Here is a 12249-nt window from a genome sequence, read left to right on the forward strand (position 1 = left end):
ACTACGACTAGAAGATATAGGTAATAATATATATGTAATAGTATTAGTTAACACAAAACTATATATTGGAGGAACTCTACAACCTGTAATAAGAAGTCTTTTACTTTGAATGTAACCAATGTTGTAACTCTTTCTGTGTAATGAAATTTTAAATAAAATATAATGACAAAATAAAAAAATATAGGGATGGTATGAAAAGACAATATATAAGTGTGCGCGGGTGCCCCACAAGGCTTCCCCGGATGCTGCATGTCGTCTTCTTCGAGGTCGAGGGTCCCTACAAACGCAACCAGAGATGGTACCCCCCCCCTCTATATATTTATATAACCTATATCTATAAAATAGAATGTTTATCCGAGGTTGGTGACCAGACACTTGGTGGGACTAGCCTCGCCCAGCTTTCCAAGATGAGTCATGTTGGGTAGGGGAGCGTCATAGCCTAGTTGGTGTCGGCCGAATTGTAATACTTTAAGAAATATCGGCATTTATATTAATAGCAAACCTAAGACAACCGTGCAGTAATAACATCTATGTAGGAGAAATCCACAAGGTCCGTGACGAGGGTTCGAACCTACGTCCGAGAGGATCCCAGATGCTGCCTTAATCGACTGAGCTACGACATGGTACAAGATTTGCAACCACAAGTTCTACTGACCTTACTTGGATCCTGCAGCCTCTCCGAGACACAAACCAGGATTTTACACAATTCCCCCCATACACCAGAGCTCTGTCAATAAGCCGTTCTACCTCTTTAAAAAACGAAGTAAGGGCGAAGAGGTAGAGCGGCTTATTGACAGAGCTCGGGTGATACCTGGTTGATACCTGGTTGATGGGGTTCTGGGAGTTCTTCTACTCCCCAAGCCCGGCCCGAGGCCAGGCTCGACTTGTGAGAGTTTGGTCCACCAGGCTGTTGCTTGGAGCGGCCCGCAGGCCCACATACCCACCACAGCCCTGTTGGTCCGGCACTCCTTGGAGGAATAAATCTAGTGCATGGGGGGAATTGTGTAAAACCCTGGTTTGTGTCTCAGAGAGGCTGCAGGATCCAAGTATGATCAGTAGAACTTGTGGTTGCAATTCTTTTACCATGTCGTAGCTCAGTCGATTAAGGACGCGTCTGGGATCCTCTCGGACGTAGGTTTGAACCCTCGTCACGGACCTTGTGGATTTGTTCATTTGATGCATCACGCTATTGTGATTTCTGTGTGTAATCTATGTAGGAGCTTATGATATATTAATAGCAGTGCCTATAAGCAACACATCCATCCTCCATCGTACATATATTGATGTAATGGACAATTGGATAGTAGAATTTGGTATTATTGAATTTGGATAAACCGGCAAAGGTTCCGTCAAATCAAATCAAATGTTTATTCAGGTAAAGTACATACATACAAGGTGAGATACAAACATGTTGTTGGATTTATAGATAGAGCTTGTACATACAATGTCTAAAGCCACTATTACGCAAAGCGTTTCGGGCAAGGTTGGCCCGAACCTTTGTATTTGTTTCTCATAAAACCTAACGTAACTTACCATCCAAGGTCTAATACATGCTGAGGCCAAATATAGTACATATATGTTATACTAGGCCTTGGAATATATCTGTTTGATTTTAGCTATACTTTTTCCGAACTATAAGGTGAATACAGGTAGTACCAAATTCTACTATGTAATTGTCCATTACGTCAATATTTAATTTATATGTTCGGTGCTCTACATAGTTACAAAATGTACGGAGAATGGATTGCATTTATTAAAGATAAAAACATTTCATTTTGTTTTTGTTTTTTGAGATATATACAAGAGTTGTTACATTCTTGTACAGCCACCAGTACGCGTAGCATTTCGGGCAGGTCCCTGGAATACGATCCCCGCCGCGAAGAATCGTTGTTACAACCAAGTACGCATTTTACTGCTGAGTTAAACAGAGGCTACAGTTAAGGATTTGCGCCCAGTAAATCCTCCCCGGCCATTTGGGGTGTTATGGTAGGAAAAATTAGACTGTAGCAGAGCGTAGTTTCGATCTACGGACCTCTGGGTTATGGGCCCAGCACGCTTCCACTGCGCCACTCTGCTCCACAATACATACTTATATGACCCTCAATATAATAATTACTATAATGTAGTATTAACATATTACAAAATAGCATAAGTTTTATGATTTAATAAATATTGTCAATACACTTTGTTATTAATTTTAGGTCTTTGAAGGGAAGGGAAGGAAAGGGAACTATCAGGGGGAAAGCGCCAAGCCATTACAACTATATAGCACTGGGAAGGGGTCAGGATAAGGATTTGGGATGGGACGGGGGGAAGGAATGGCAGCCAACCACTTGGACGGTCGGGGATTGAACGCCGACCTGCAAGAAGCGAGACCGTCGCCCTACCGTCCGACCCAAGTGGTTGGACACTTGGAGTTTATTTCAATGGATTATGAAAACAAACATTTAAAAGACAAATGTTTCCGCCCGGGATCGAACCGGGGACCTTGCGCGTGTGAGGCGCACGTGATAACCACTACACTACGGAAACCTGAAGTATAGTGACCTGTTATTATATGGACCAAATCCGGTTAATTGATACCGAAGATGCACATAGTTTTTCTTCAGCGATATAATATGATCAAAACACATTGCTTGAGTAATTATATAAATTAAACAAGGTTTAATAACGAAAATAGAGAGAAAATTCTGTTTTATGTGTGTACGGGGTGTGTGACGTCACGATAACATGTGAGGTTTAGTTTAGTTTAGTTCACTTATTATGCACCCCATACCCATCTTGTGGGCGGTAGTGGAAGGGGTTACAGAGGCACATAATGGGCTCTGGGACTGAACCCCACAATTCACTTAGCTAAGCAAGCGTCAATCTTGATAAGCTAGTTAAAAAATTCAGTATAAGTCGTCACATCATAAATGGGTTCGTGATTGACCACCAAGTACAGTTTTAAAATTAAGCAACTGACATATGTGGTGAGCTAGTGTCACAATTTCCTGCCCGAAACGCTTTGCGTAATAGTGGCTTTAGGCAATGTATGTACTAGCTCCATCTATAAATCGATCAAATTATGTAAAATTTCTTGAATGTATGTACCTTACCTGAATAAACATTTTATTATTTTATTGAATTGATATGTTTGTCCTGCACAACGCCCTCCCCTCCAGTGGGCAGCGGTGGATAGCTTACAATCACTTTGGTACTACCTACAGTTAGCAAACTGGGGATATTTGGCAAAAATATCTGGTAGCAGATCATTTTGAATTAAATATTTACACATCTCTGGAACATTTGTTATAGGAAGCAGGAAAAAGTGATATTAGGGCTTCAGAGAGCGGGAGGAAGCAGTAGGAAGTATTTTTAAGGCTTCAGAGAGCAGGAGCCAGTGGTAGGAAGCAATAGGAAGTATTTGTAAGGTATGTGCTTCATGAGGAAACAGGAGGGAATATTTTTAAGGCTTCAGAGAGCGGGAGGAAGTGGGAGGTAGCAGAAGGAAGTATTAATAGGGTTTCAGAGATCGGGAGCGAGCAGGAGGAAGTATTTTTATATGTTCAGAGAGTGGTAGGAAGTGTTACTAGAGCTTCAGAGAGCGGGAGGAAGCAGGAGGAAGTGATATTAGGACTTTCGATGGCGGGAGCGAGCGGTAAGAAGCAGGAGGAAATATTTGTAAGGTTTTAGAGAGCGTAGCCTCCGTAACACAGTTGGTTAGGGAACAAATGTTTCTCGCTGTAGGGCTCTCACCATGTCAGTTGCTTAATTTAGAAACTGTACTTGTTGGCGGTCTCGAGCCCATTGTTGATGTGATGATGTGCATTGAATTTTGTAACTCTCTCAGCAAGATTAACTTGCTCAGGTAAATGAATTGTGGGGTTCAGTCCCTGAGCCCATTATGTGCCCCTGTAACTCTTCCCACTACCGCCCACAGGACGGGTATGGGGTGCATATTAAATGAACTAAACTATAAACTAGGGTTATCCCATGGAATTGTCTAACTAGCGAAGTCGTTAAATACTAAGATATTACCTCAGTTCAAAATCCAAACAGAAACAATCCTCATGAACCATGGGGGGAGGGGGGGGGACCTTTGACAAGCCGATGGCTTCCACTATCCGTCGAGGACACTAGAGACAGGTAAATTCAGGTACAAATCTCCCACGTTCGTTATTGTGCCTTTATTTTTTAACATATAGCTAGCTCAACCTGTAGTTTGTAATTACTTATATTGAAGGGGGTAGTAAGGCACTGCTATGTACCTACATTTGTATTGAAAAAACATTAATAATACACTAAAACAACTTCGTAGCAGAGCGTAGTTACGATCTACGGACCTCTGGGTTATGGGCCCAGCACGCTTCCACTGCGCCACTCTGCTGCTCATGTTATTTGGATGATACATTTTATACATCTTTTATAATTTTATAATTGGTAATATTTTCTCCATAAATAAAAGTATCAGTGTTTCTGCGCAGTAACGCACCAGTACGTATTGATCTTGCGCATGGGATGGGCACATCATGGTTACTGGGCACAGCCAGCTGTGTATGACATACATCATAGCACAGCCAGCTGCGTATGACATACATCATAGCATGGGTATATGATCACTGCTGCACACGATGGGTATGGGTTCACTACCACTCATGAACAGGACATGTATTGGAGGCACTAACGCTCACAGGATAGGTATACATGGGGTCTACAGGATAAGTATGGGATCCACTCAGCCCTGGAGGCTGATCTGTCGTGTTTGTTGAGGTCTATAGCAACTCTTCTTGCATGTAAACATTCCAAGCATAAGAATTATATTTAGTGTCTGGACCGAGATTCATCAGTCAGTTACGCAAGTACTTATGAACATGTTATCTCAATCTTTGGCGACTTTGCACATTTAAAAACAGTTACCTTGGTTACCTTGAGGTGCTTCCGGGGCTTAGCGTCTCCGCGGCACGGTCGTCGACCAGGCCTCCTGGTTGCCGGACTGATCAACCAGGCTGTTGGACGCGGCTGCTCGCAGCCTGACGTATGAGTCACAGCCTGGTTGATCAGGTATCCTTTGGAGGTGCTTATCCAGTTCTCTCTTGAACACTGTGAGGGGTCGGCCAGTTATGCCCCTTATGTGTAGTGGAAGCGTGTTGAACAGTCTCGGACCTCTGATGTTGATAGAGTTCTCTCTCAGAGTACCAGTTGCACCTCTGTTTTTCAACGGGGGTATTCTGCACATCCTGCCATGTCTTCTGGTCTCATGTGATGTTATTTCTGTGTGCAGGTTTGGGACCAGCCCCTCTAATATTTTCCACGTGTAAATTATTATGTACCTCTCCCGCCTGCGCTCAAGGGAGCGCAGGCGGGAGAGTTTTAGGCTCTTTAGTCGGTCCCAATAGTTTAGATGTTGTATTGAGTGGATTCTAGCAGTAAAGGATCTCTGCACGCTCTCCAGGTCAGCAATTTCTCCAGCTTTGAAAGGTGCTGTCATTGTGCAGCAGTACTCCACTCTAGAGAGCACAAGCGTTTTGAAAAGTATCATCATCGGTATAGCATCTCTAGTGTGAAAAGTTCTTGTTATCCAACCTGTCATTTTTCTTGCAGTTGTGACGGCTACTTTATTGTGTTCTTTAAAGGTAAGGTCTTCCGACATGAGTACACCCAGATCCTTTACATTGCCTTTTCGTTCTATGTTATGATTTGCCTGAGTTTTGTACGTGGTTTCCGATTTAATATTTTCATTTTTTCCATAGCGCATGAGCTGGAACTTATCTTCGTTAAACACCATATTATTTTCTGTAGCCCATAGAAAGACCTGATCTACATCTGACTGGAGGTTCGCCGTGTCCTCTAGCTCAGCTTATAAGGTAAATACAATAAGCATTTCTCAAATAAGTAGCTACCTCACCTCACTGCCTTACTGCTACATAGCCTTCCCGGCATGGTGCCTTCTTTTGATAATTACTTGTTCCACACCCAAATTGTATAACAAGAAGAGGTCTTGGACCCCTACTTCCCTCTTTCTTTTTTAATAATCTATATAGTCATAATTATAGCTTTAAGTATTCAATGAATAAAGTTTGTGACATTTTTACCCTTTTCCTTACCTAACATCATTTGTGCAGCATATTTTTATTTTATGTCTCACCCAGATTTAATTTCAAAATAAAACCAAACTAAATAAATTAGAAATGGGTATGTATAGCTAAGGTACACCCTTACTACTAGGTGAACAGGGGCATTTGGTGATAGTAAATGATCCCATCAGGCAGGGCTCATCATCTTCTCTCATATTTCATGTTCACCAGTGTTTATTTACTTAATTTATTTTATTATTTATTTATTTATTTATATATATACAAGAAGGTACATTGGGTTTGTGAGAATACATTGGATAGTACAGTATTTACATTCTTGTAAAGCCATTAGTACGTTCAGCGTTTCGGGCAGGTCAGTAGATTAGAATGCGCCTCTGTGTGCCACCTATGTAGGGAGATCAGATAAGAAATCAGAAGCGGGGAGCCACATAGTGCCACTCCATATTAGGTCACCCAAGGTGTGAGTGGTAGCAGTCGAAAAAACAGTGAAGATAGGTATCTATTATGCGCCACTATGATCATGTTCATTTACAGTAAAGTAGCTACCTATGAAGGGTAATCAGATAAGAAAATCAGAGGCGGGGTGCCACTTAGAGCCACCCCATATTAGGTCGCCCAAGGTGTGGGGCAGCAACAATCGGAAAATGATCGGAAATCAATCGGAAAGTGAAGATAGGTATCTATTATGTGTCGCTATGTTCATGCTCATGTTCATTTATACAGAAAAGTATGACAGTATATTTGTATAATAAACACTCAGGTGAGCGGTAGTTACCCCCCCCCCCACCTCCCCCTATGGGACAGGTGTAAAAACAGGATCCCCGCAGTAGGGGTGGTCCCCCCTCACCACCCCTCCTCATACTTGATGACCTTGAGTGTACCGTAAGAGGGACCAGCCTCCCTTAGTTGTTTTTAAGTTGGATATATTTTAAGCCTCTATACTTAAAGAAGGAGAAAAAGAAATAATCCTGATGATTTATAGATTATATTATCAAAGTACATAGGGTTAAACATAGTCGTATTGTAGGTCATCTCCCCCCACATAATATTTATTAACAAGACCTCTCCTTCTCGCCCACAAGTCCGTTGTGGGGTCTTCCTCCCCCTCCTCCTCCTCCTCCTCCTGGGGCGAAGACGATGACTCATCATCTCCCAGAGAGTGAATGGGATGTAGTGCGCCTCCCTCAGGTGACTGACTGCTGACGTCATAGGGTTCACTCTCGCTGGTGGGGTGTTGTCCTTCCTCTCCTTGTGGTTCAATGACGTCACCACCTTCACTCTCGGTGGACATTCCTTGGGCTGAGGTGTTGGGGTGGGGCTCGGATGGTATGTCTGGGTGACCATACGCTAGGCTAGTGTATTTATTTAGGTAAAAGCGCTTATCATCAAATGCACTTAAACCCCTCTTAGTATTGAATGTGGTTGCCATCTGCCCCCCTATGTTTCTTATTTGTGAGTAATTAAAAGTATTTACTACACCATTACTGTGAAGGGTCTCTTTAAAGTGGTTATGTGTTAAAGATCTTTGCACAGCTCGTGGAATACCCTTAGCGGTGATGGAATTTTTATTGTCAAGCAAAAGCACACTATACATTTTGGGCTTGAGTGCCACAACTTCAAGGATGTGTTTATCTGACACCTCTGACTTTAACAGCCCTAAAACACCCTTTTTAGAAGGATCATACAAGGGGGTGAGTTTCAGGAAAATTACTCGTATCCATCCACAAACTAAGGGGTTCTTTCCCCATCTCATTAAAGACATCTTCAGCTAGTAAGGAGAAAATGAAACTGTCTGTATCACTATACACCAGTTGTACCCTATCTGAATAGTGGTTCTTAAGTACCCTGTACCAAAAATGGTACAAGCTGTATTTTGCTAGCTCAAGAATCTGGAACCCAATGTAATTAGGATGAGTAATTTTAATGAATGGTCTGGAACTGACAGACAATAATTTATTGTCGCCTAAATGCACCATTCGTTTAAAGCGGGGATTCTTCACCTCTCGTAAAAAGACCCTAGCTGAAGTCACTAGTTTGGTGTCAATGGCATAACGAGCTGGATTCAGTAGCGTTTTACCAAAAACACTGTTCGTCAGTAATTTGAAGAGTGTTTTCCTATCATTACTGCTGGAGGCATTTCTATTGTTAACGTTGGTGTTAACAAATTCTGCCATAAAATCTGACTGGTGGAACTCGTAAATTGCATGTATTGTTTCCACTTCAAGTCCTATCTCAATAAATAGTTGTAAAAGGTGAAGAGATATGAAATAATGTTTTTTGGGGAGATGATCTCCAACCAGTTTGATGTTTTTTGGGGGGAGGTGTGTGATGTTATTTGTTTCCAGAAGTCCCCTACTAAATGGTGAGATATCCTCCATACTTATTCCCCTATGGTGTAAACAAAGGGACAGATCGTCTGTTAGTCTAGCTATTTCGGGTCTTAAAAGTTTGGTGTCAATTAAGAGCCAGTACCCTTTGTTAGAAGAGAAAGGCTGTTCTGTCATTATCTTCCCCCGCTAATGAAGGAGTTCATCTCATCAGATGAAAGTCTCCTTAGTCCCCCATGGGGCAATTTCCTAGTCATACAACTCCCATAGAGGCTGTTGAAGTCGAGATAAAGTAAGAATGAAGACCTATCCTCCTGGGGGTTAAAAGATGGGTTGACATAGCGGTTGTTAGCTCTGACATAACTCCTAACTGCAGTTGTAAAACCCCCTCGTATGTTTTGTGATAAGAGATTGTGCAACGTCACATCTGCACTTAACTCCAACGATATTCTACTACTTTTCAGGAAGCAGTCGTAGGAGTACCCTGGGAGGCTGCAATAGTGTGTCAATTCTAAAGAATATATATCATTTAGAATTGCCCTATGGTGTGTAAAAATGTCAGCCAGTAATCCTACATCACACCTCAAATAAATGAGGAGGTAGTCTTTTAATGTCCTACACCCTGTAGCCTCCCATACTAATTTAGAATGTCTATATTCGTCCAAAGTTATACCTGATTTGTTTAGGGAGCTGTAGAACATTTCAATAGGAGGGAGTGTTGTGTCATTAAAGCAGCTGATTTTTGTGGTATATTCATAAGGGAAAAACTGCTTACCCTTTAAGAGTAGGTGGTGACTCTTTTTGGGCAAACCCTCTATCATTGAGTGAGTGAATGTTAAGGGGCTGGCTGAATCAATGTGGGTCTTTGCTAGGGATGAAAGACTACCTGTAATAAAAGCCAGTGAATCAAGAAATTTAAGCTTCCCTATTTCCACCTTAAGATATTTCGTCCCCTGTCTCATGAGGATATTGCTCTTAATATTTGAATCCATGGTAAACTCCCTCAAAATTAAGCCCATGTCATAAGACATATTATGGGCAATTAGAACTAAACTCTCCAGAGCATTCTTGTGGCGGAGGTTGCAGTAATTACATAGAGCTCCAATATAATTGAGCTTTTCCCTAAGGTGATCATGATGTTGAACCTTGAAATTGGAGGGGGTAAATACCTGCTCACAAAACTGGCAGTGAGTCTGTCTCCTAAAATGGATCATATCCTCAAGAGACATGTCTATTTCATAATGGTGGAGGGTAGATCTGATAATTTCCCATTTGGTAGCAACTCGCTGCATGAAATGAGTAACACTGTCCCCCCCAAAATAAGTAAATTTATCAACGACAGTGTGGTTCCTATCAACAATTATATAGCTGTATGCTATAGGTCTATGTATGGCTGTAACAGAACCTAGACAATCCTCAGTGCTTAGGACACACTCGAAATCAAAATAGCCCACATGGGAAGGGGCGTAACCTTTCCCCGTATTTTTAAAATGGAGTGTGTCCCCAGGCTGAGGGTAAATAATTTTCTGAGTGATGTCGCAGGAAGATGAGTGATTTGTTAGCTCAGACGAATTTTGATATTCTGAGAGACAGTTTCTACAGAAGACTGTCTTTCGTTTGTGGCTGCGAGTAAAGTTCCGAAGGAACTTATCGAACTCTTTTATCAAGGCCACATGAGATTCCCCCAATAACAATAAAGGAACTATGACCGAGTACTGTCTGCTACCACGACGACAAAGAGAGACGTGATAGACGCCATCTGTATGTTTGTGTATTGAATACAAAAAAATGGATAGTTTATTTCTATTCTCCAATTTAGAGATATCCTCCCAAGACAGAGGGAAGGATAAATTGTCGTATTTGACCATTTTCCTAACCCTAGAGTGAGACTCTACAAGTCTCCCTATACGTCTCCACTTCCACCCTTGTTGTGACGCCAGAAAAGCAGCAATGCACTGAATAATACATGTTTTATTGTTACCAGCCGGGTTTGCGTTGAAGACCTCATGCCGTCCCCTTAGAAATGGGGGATAAGGGACATAATCCCCCAAAACTGACCTTACACTTGCATTACAGATGACGATTTTGAGGAAATCGACATTATATAATATGAAACCACTCCCCTCTGTTTCTGAAAGGAGATCTTCCAGTCGTGTAATCATATAAGCCACCCAGCTATCAATAAGATTACCCACATCCTCAAGAGTTACCAGTCTAGCGGGTGTTGTTATGAAGTGTTCTCTAAAGTCATCATCTTCCGTGAGTCGTTGTTTCAAAAGTGTTACCTTTACCTCGAGGAGGATTTTTAATGATGAAGTAAAATTGCCATGTCCCCCAAGAGAATTCATGTAATTCTCTATTTCAGATATGTAATAGTCCCTAAAGTTGCTTAGGAGTCCTATAGGGTCTGTGGCGAAGGCTGAGGGGATGGAATATTCCAGCCTAGTAAAGAGATTCCCCAGAGCCCCCACCCTATTAATTAAGTGGGGAGTGTCTATAGCATCCTCCTCATCTGGGGAATTTTCATCACTATTTAGGGCATTAAGTCTATTGATGACAGGGGGTCTAAGACCACTAGGGCCCGGCTGAGAGATGTCACCCCTATCACCATCATCACCATCATCATCATCACTCATCGCTTCCTCTCCCCCCTCCCCTCCACCTAAGGGGTTATTGTCACGCTGTGCTTTGTCATGTTCCTCCCCTACCTGCCTCTGAATCGCTCCTGGAATGGAATAATAATAAATAATAATAATAATAATAATAATAATAATAATAATAATAATAATAAAAAGGCAACACCCTCTCACTAAACCCCATGACATAAGTTCTCAAAAAAGATTCTTAAGAGAAATAAAGGTGGAGGGTTTATTCACTCACCACGGGGGCATGTTTGTAGATGTTCAGAGGTCAAGTCCTCACACACAGAGGTCCCACAATTATCACAAGGGGAAGTGTGGTGAGGTCTCAAGGATGTATTTCCACACAAAAAGCACAAGAAGCCATCCTCTCTGGAAGGGAGGGTGGGCTGGCGACGTTTACCTAATGAAGGAAATAGTGTATAATTTATATACACTCTCTCTCCCACACTCACGGAGAAGGGGAAAACCCTTCTTAATATTTTTCATTTGAAATAAATAAATAAATAAATATATAAAATACGGTCATACCTCCAGCACAGGTTCTCCTGTGTTCACCACTAGACTGTACACATACAGTTTCTCCACAGAAGAAACATGTGTAACACCTATGAACGAAGAGATGTGATGACCCCCATCCACAAATTCTACAAATATCACCAACTCGAGACATAACGATCACGCTTACCTAAAATTCAGATTCAGATTCAGATTCAGATGTTTATTCAGGTAAGGTATATACATACAAGTGATGTTACATTAATGGATTGATATATAGATAGATCTAGTACATACAATGCCTAAAGCCACTATTACGCAATGCGTTTCGGGCAAGAAAACATTAATATCTAGAACTTAATACTAATTGAGCATAAAGAATAAAAGATGTTGAGAACAAATACAAATAAAGATAAAAAAAAAGGGGGAAACATGACTGAAAAAGCAGCACAAATACAATAGGTTGACAAACAGTGTTGATTAAAAAAAAAAAAAAAAAAAAAAAAAAAAAAAAAAAAAAAAAAAAAAAAAAAAAAATAACAGACATGGGTTGACAATAGAGGAGTGAGGTAGATTACAGGGAATTTATTAGGTAGTGTTTAGTTTTTATCTTAAACTGGTTGAGAGAGGTACAGTCTTTAACATGGTTGGGAAGGTCATTCCACATTCTGGGCCCCTTGATTTGCAGAGCATTTCTAGTTTGATTAA

The 12249-nt window shown here is 41.3% G+C and overlaps 1 protein-coding gene and 1 non-coding gene across 2 annotated transcripts in view; both read right to left on the reverse strand.

The window, feature by feature from the left end:
• Positions 1-2459: 2459 nt before the first annotated feature.
• TRNAV-CAC (transfer RNA valine (anticodon CAC)) lies at positions 2460-2532 on the reverse strand. Its single transcript has one exon. It is a non-coding gene; the product is annotated as a tRNA-Val (tRNA).
• A 4514-nt stretch (positions 2533-7046) lies between these two features.
• LOC138365716 (uncharacterized) overlaps positions 7047-12249 on the reverse strand; it is a 5518-nt gene continuing 315 nt past the window's right edge. Inside the window, exons 1-3 of the mRNA XM_069326210.1 lie at positions 11575-12249; positions 11285-11446; positions 7047-11129 (exon numbers count right to left, since the gene is read on the reverse strand). The exon at positions 11575-12249 is cut by the window's right edge and continues 315 nt beyond it. Of these exons, the coding sequence (XP_069182311.1) occupies positions 8581-11129; positions 11285-11446; positions 11575-11716 (2853 nt within the window). The 5' untranslated portion in view covers positions 11717-12249 and the 3' untranslated portion in view covers positions 7047-8580. The remainder of the gene's footprint in view (positions 11130-11284; positions 11447-11574) is intronic.

Source organism: Procambarus clarkii, chromosome 17 (genome assembly GCF_040958095.1).
Source record: "Procambarus clarkii isolate CNS0578487 chromosome 17, FALCON_Pclarkii_2.0, whole genome shotgun sequence".
NCBI classification, from domain to species: Eukaryota; Metazoa; Arthropoda; class Malacostraca; order Decapoda; family Cambaridae; genus Procambarus; species Procambarus clarkii.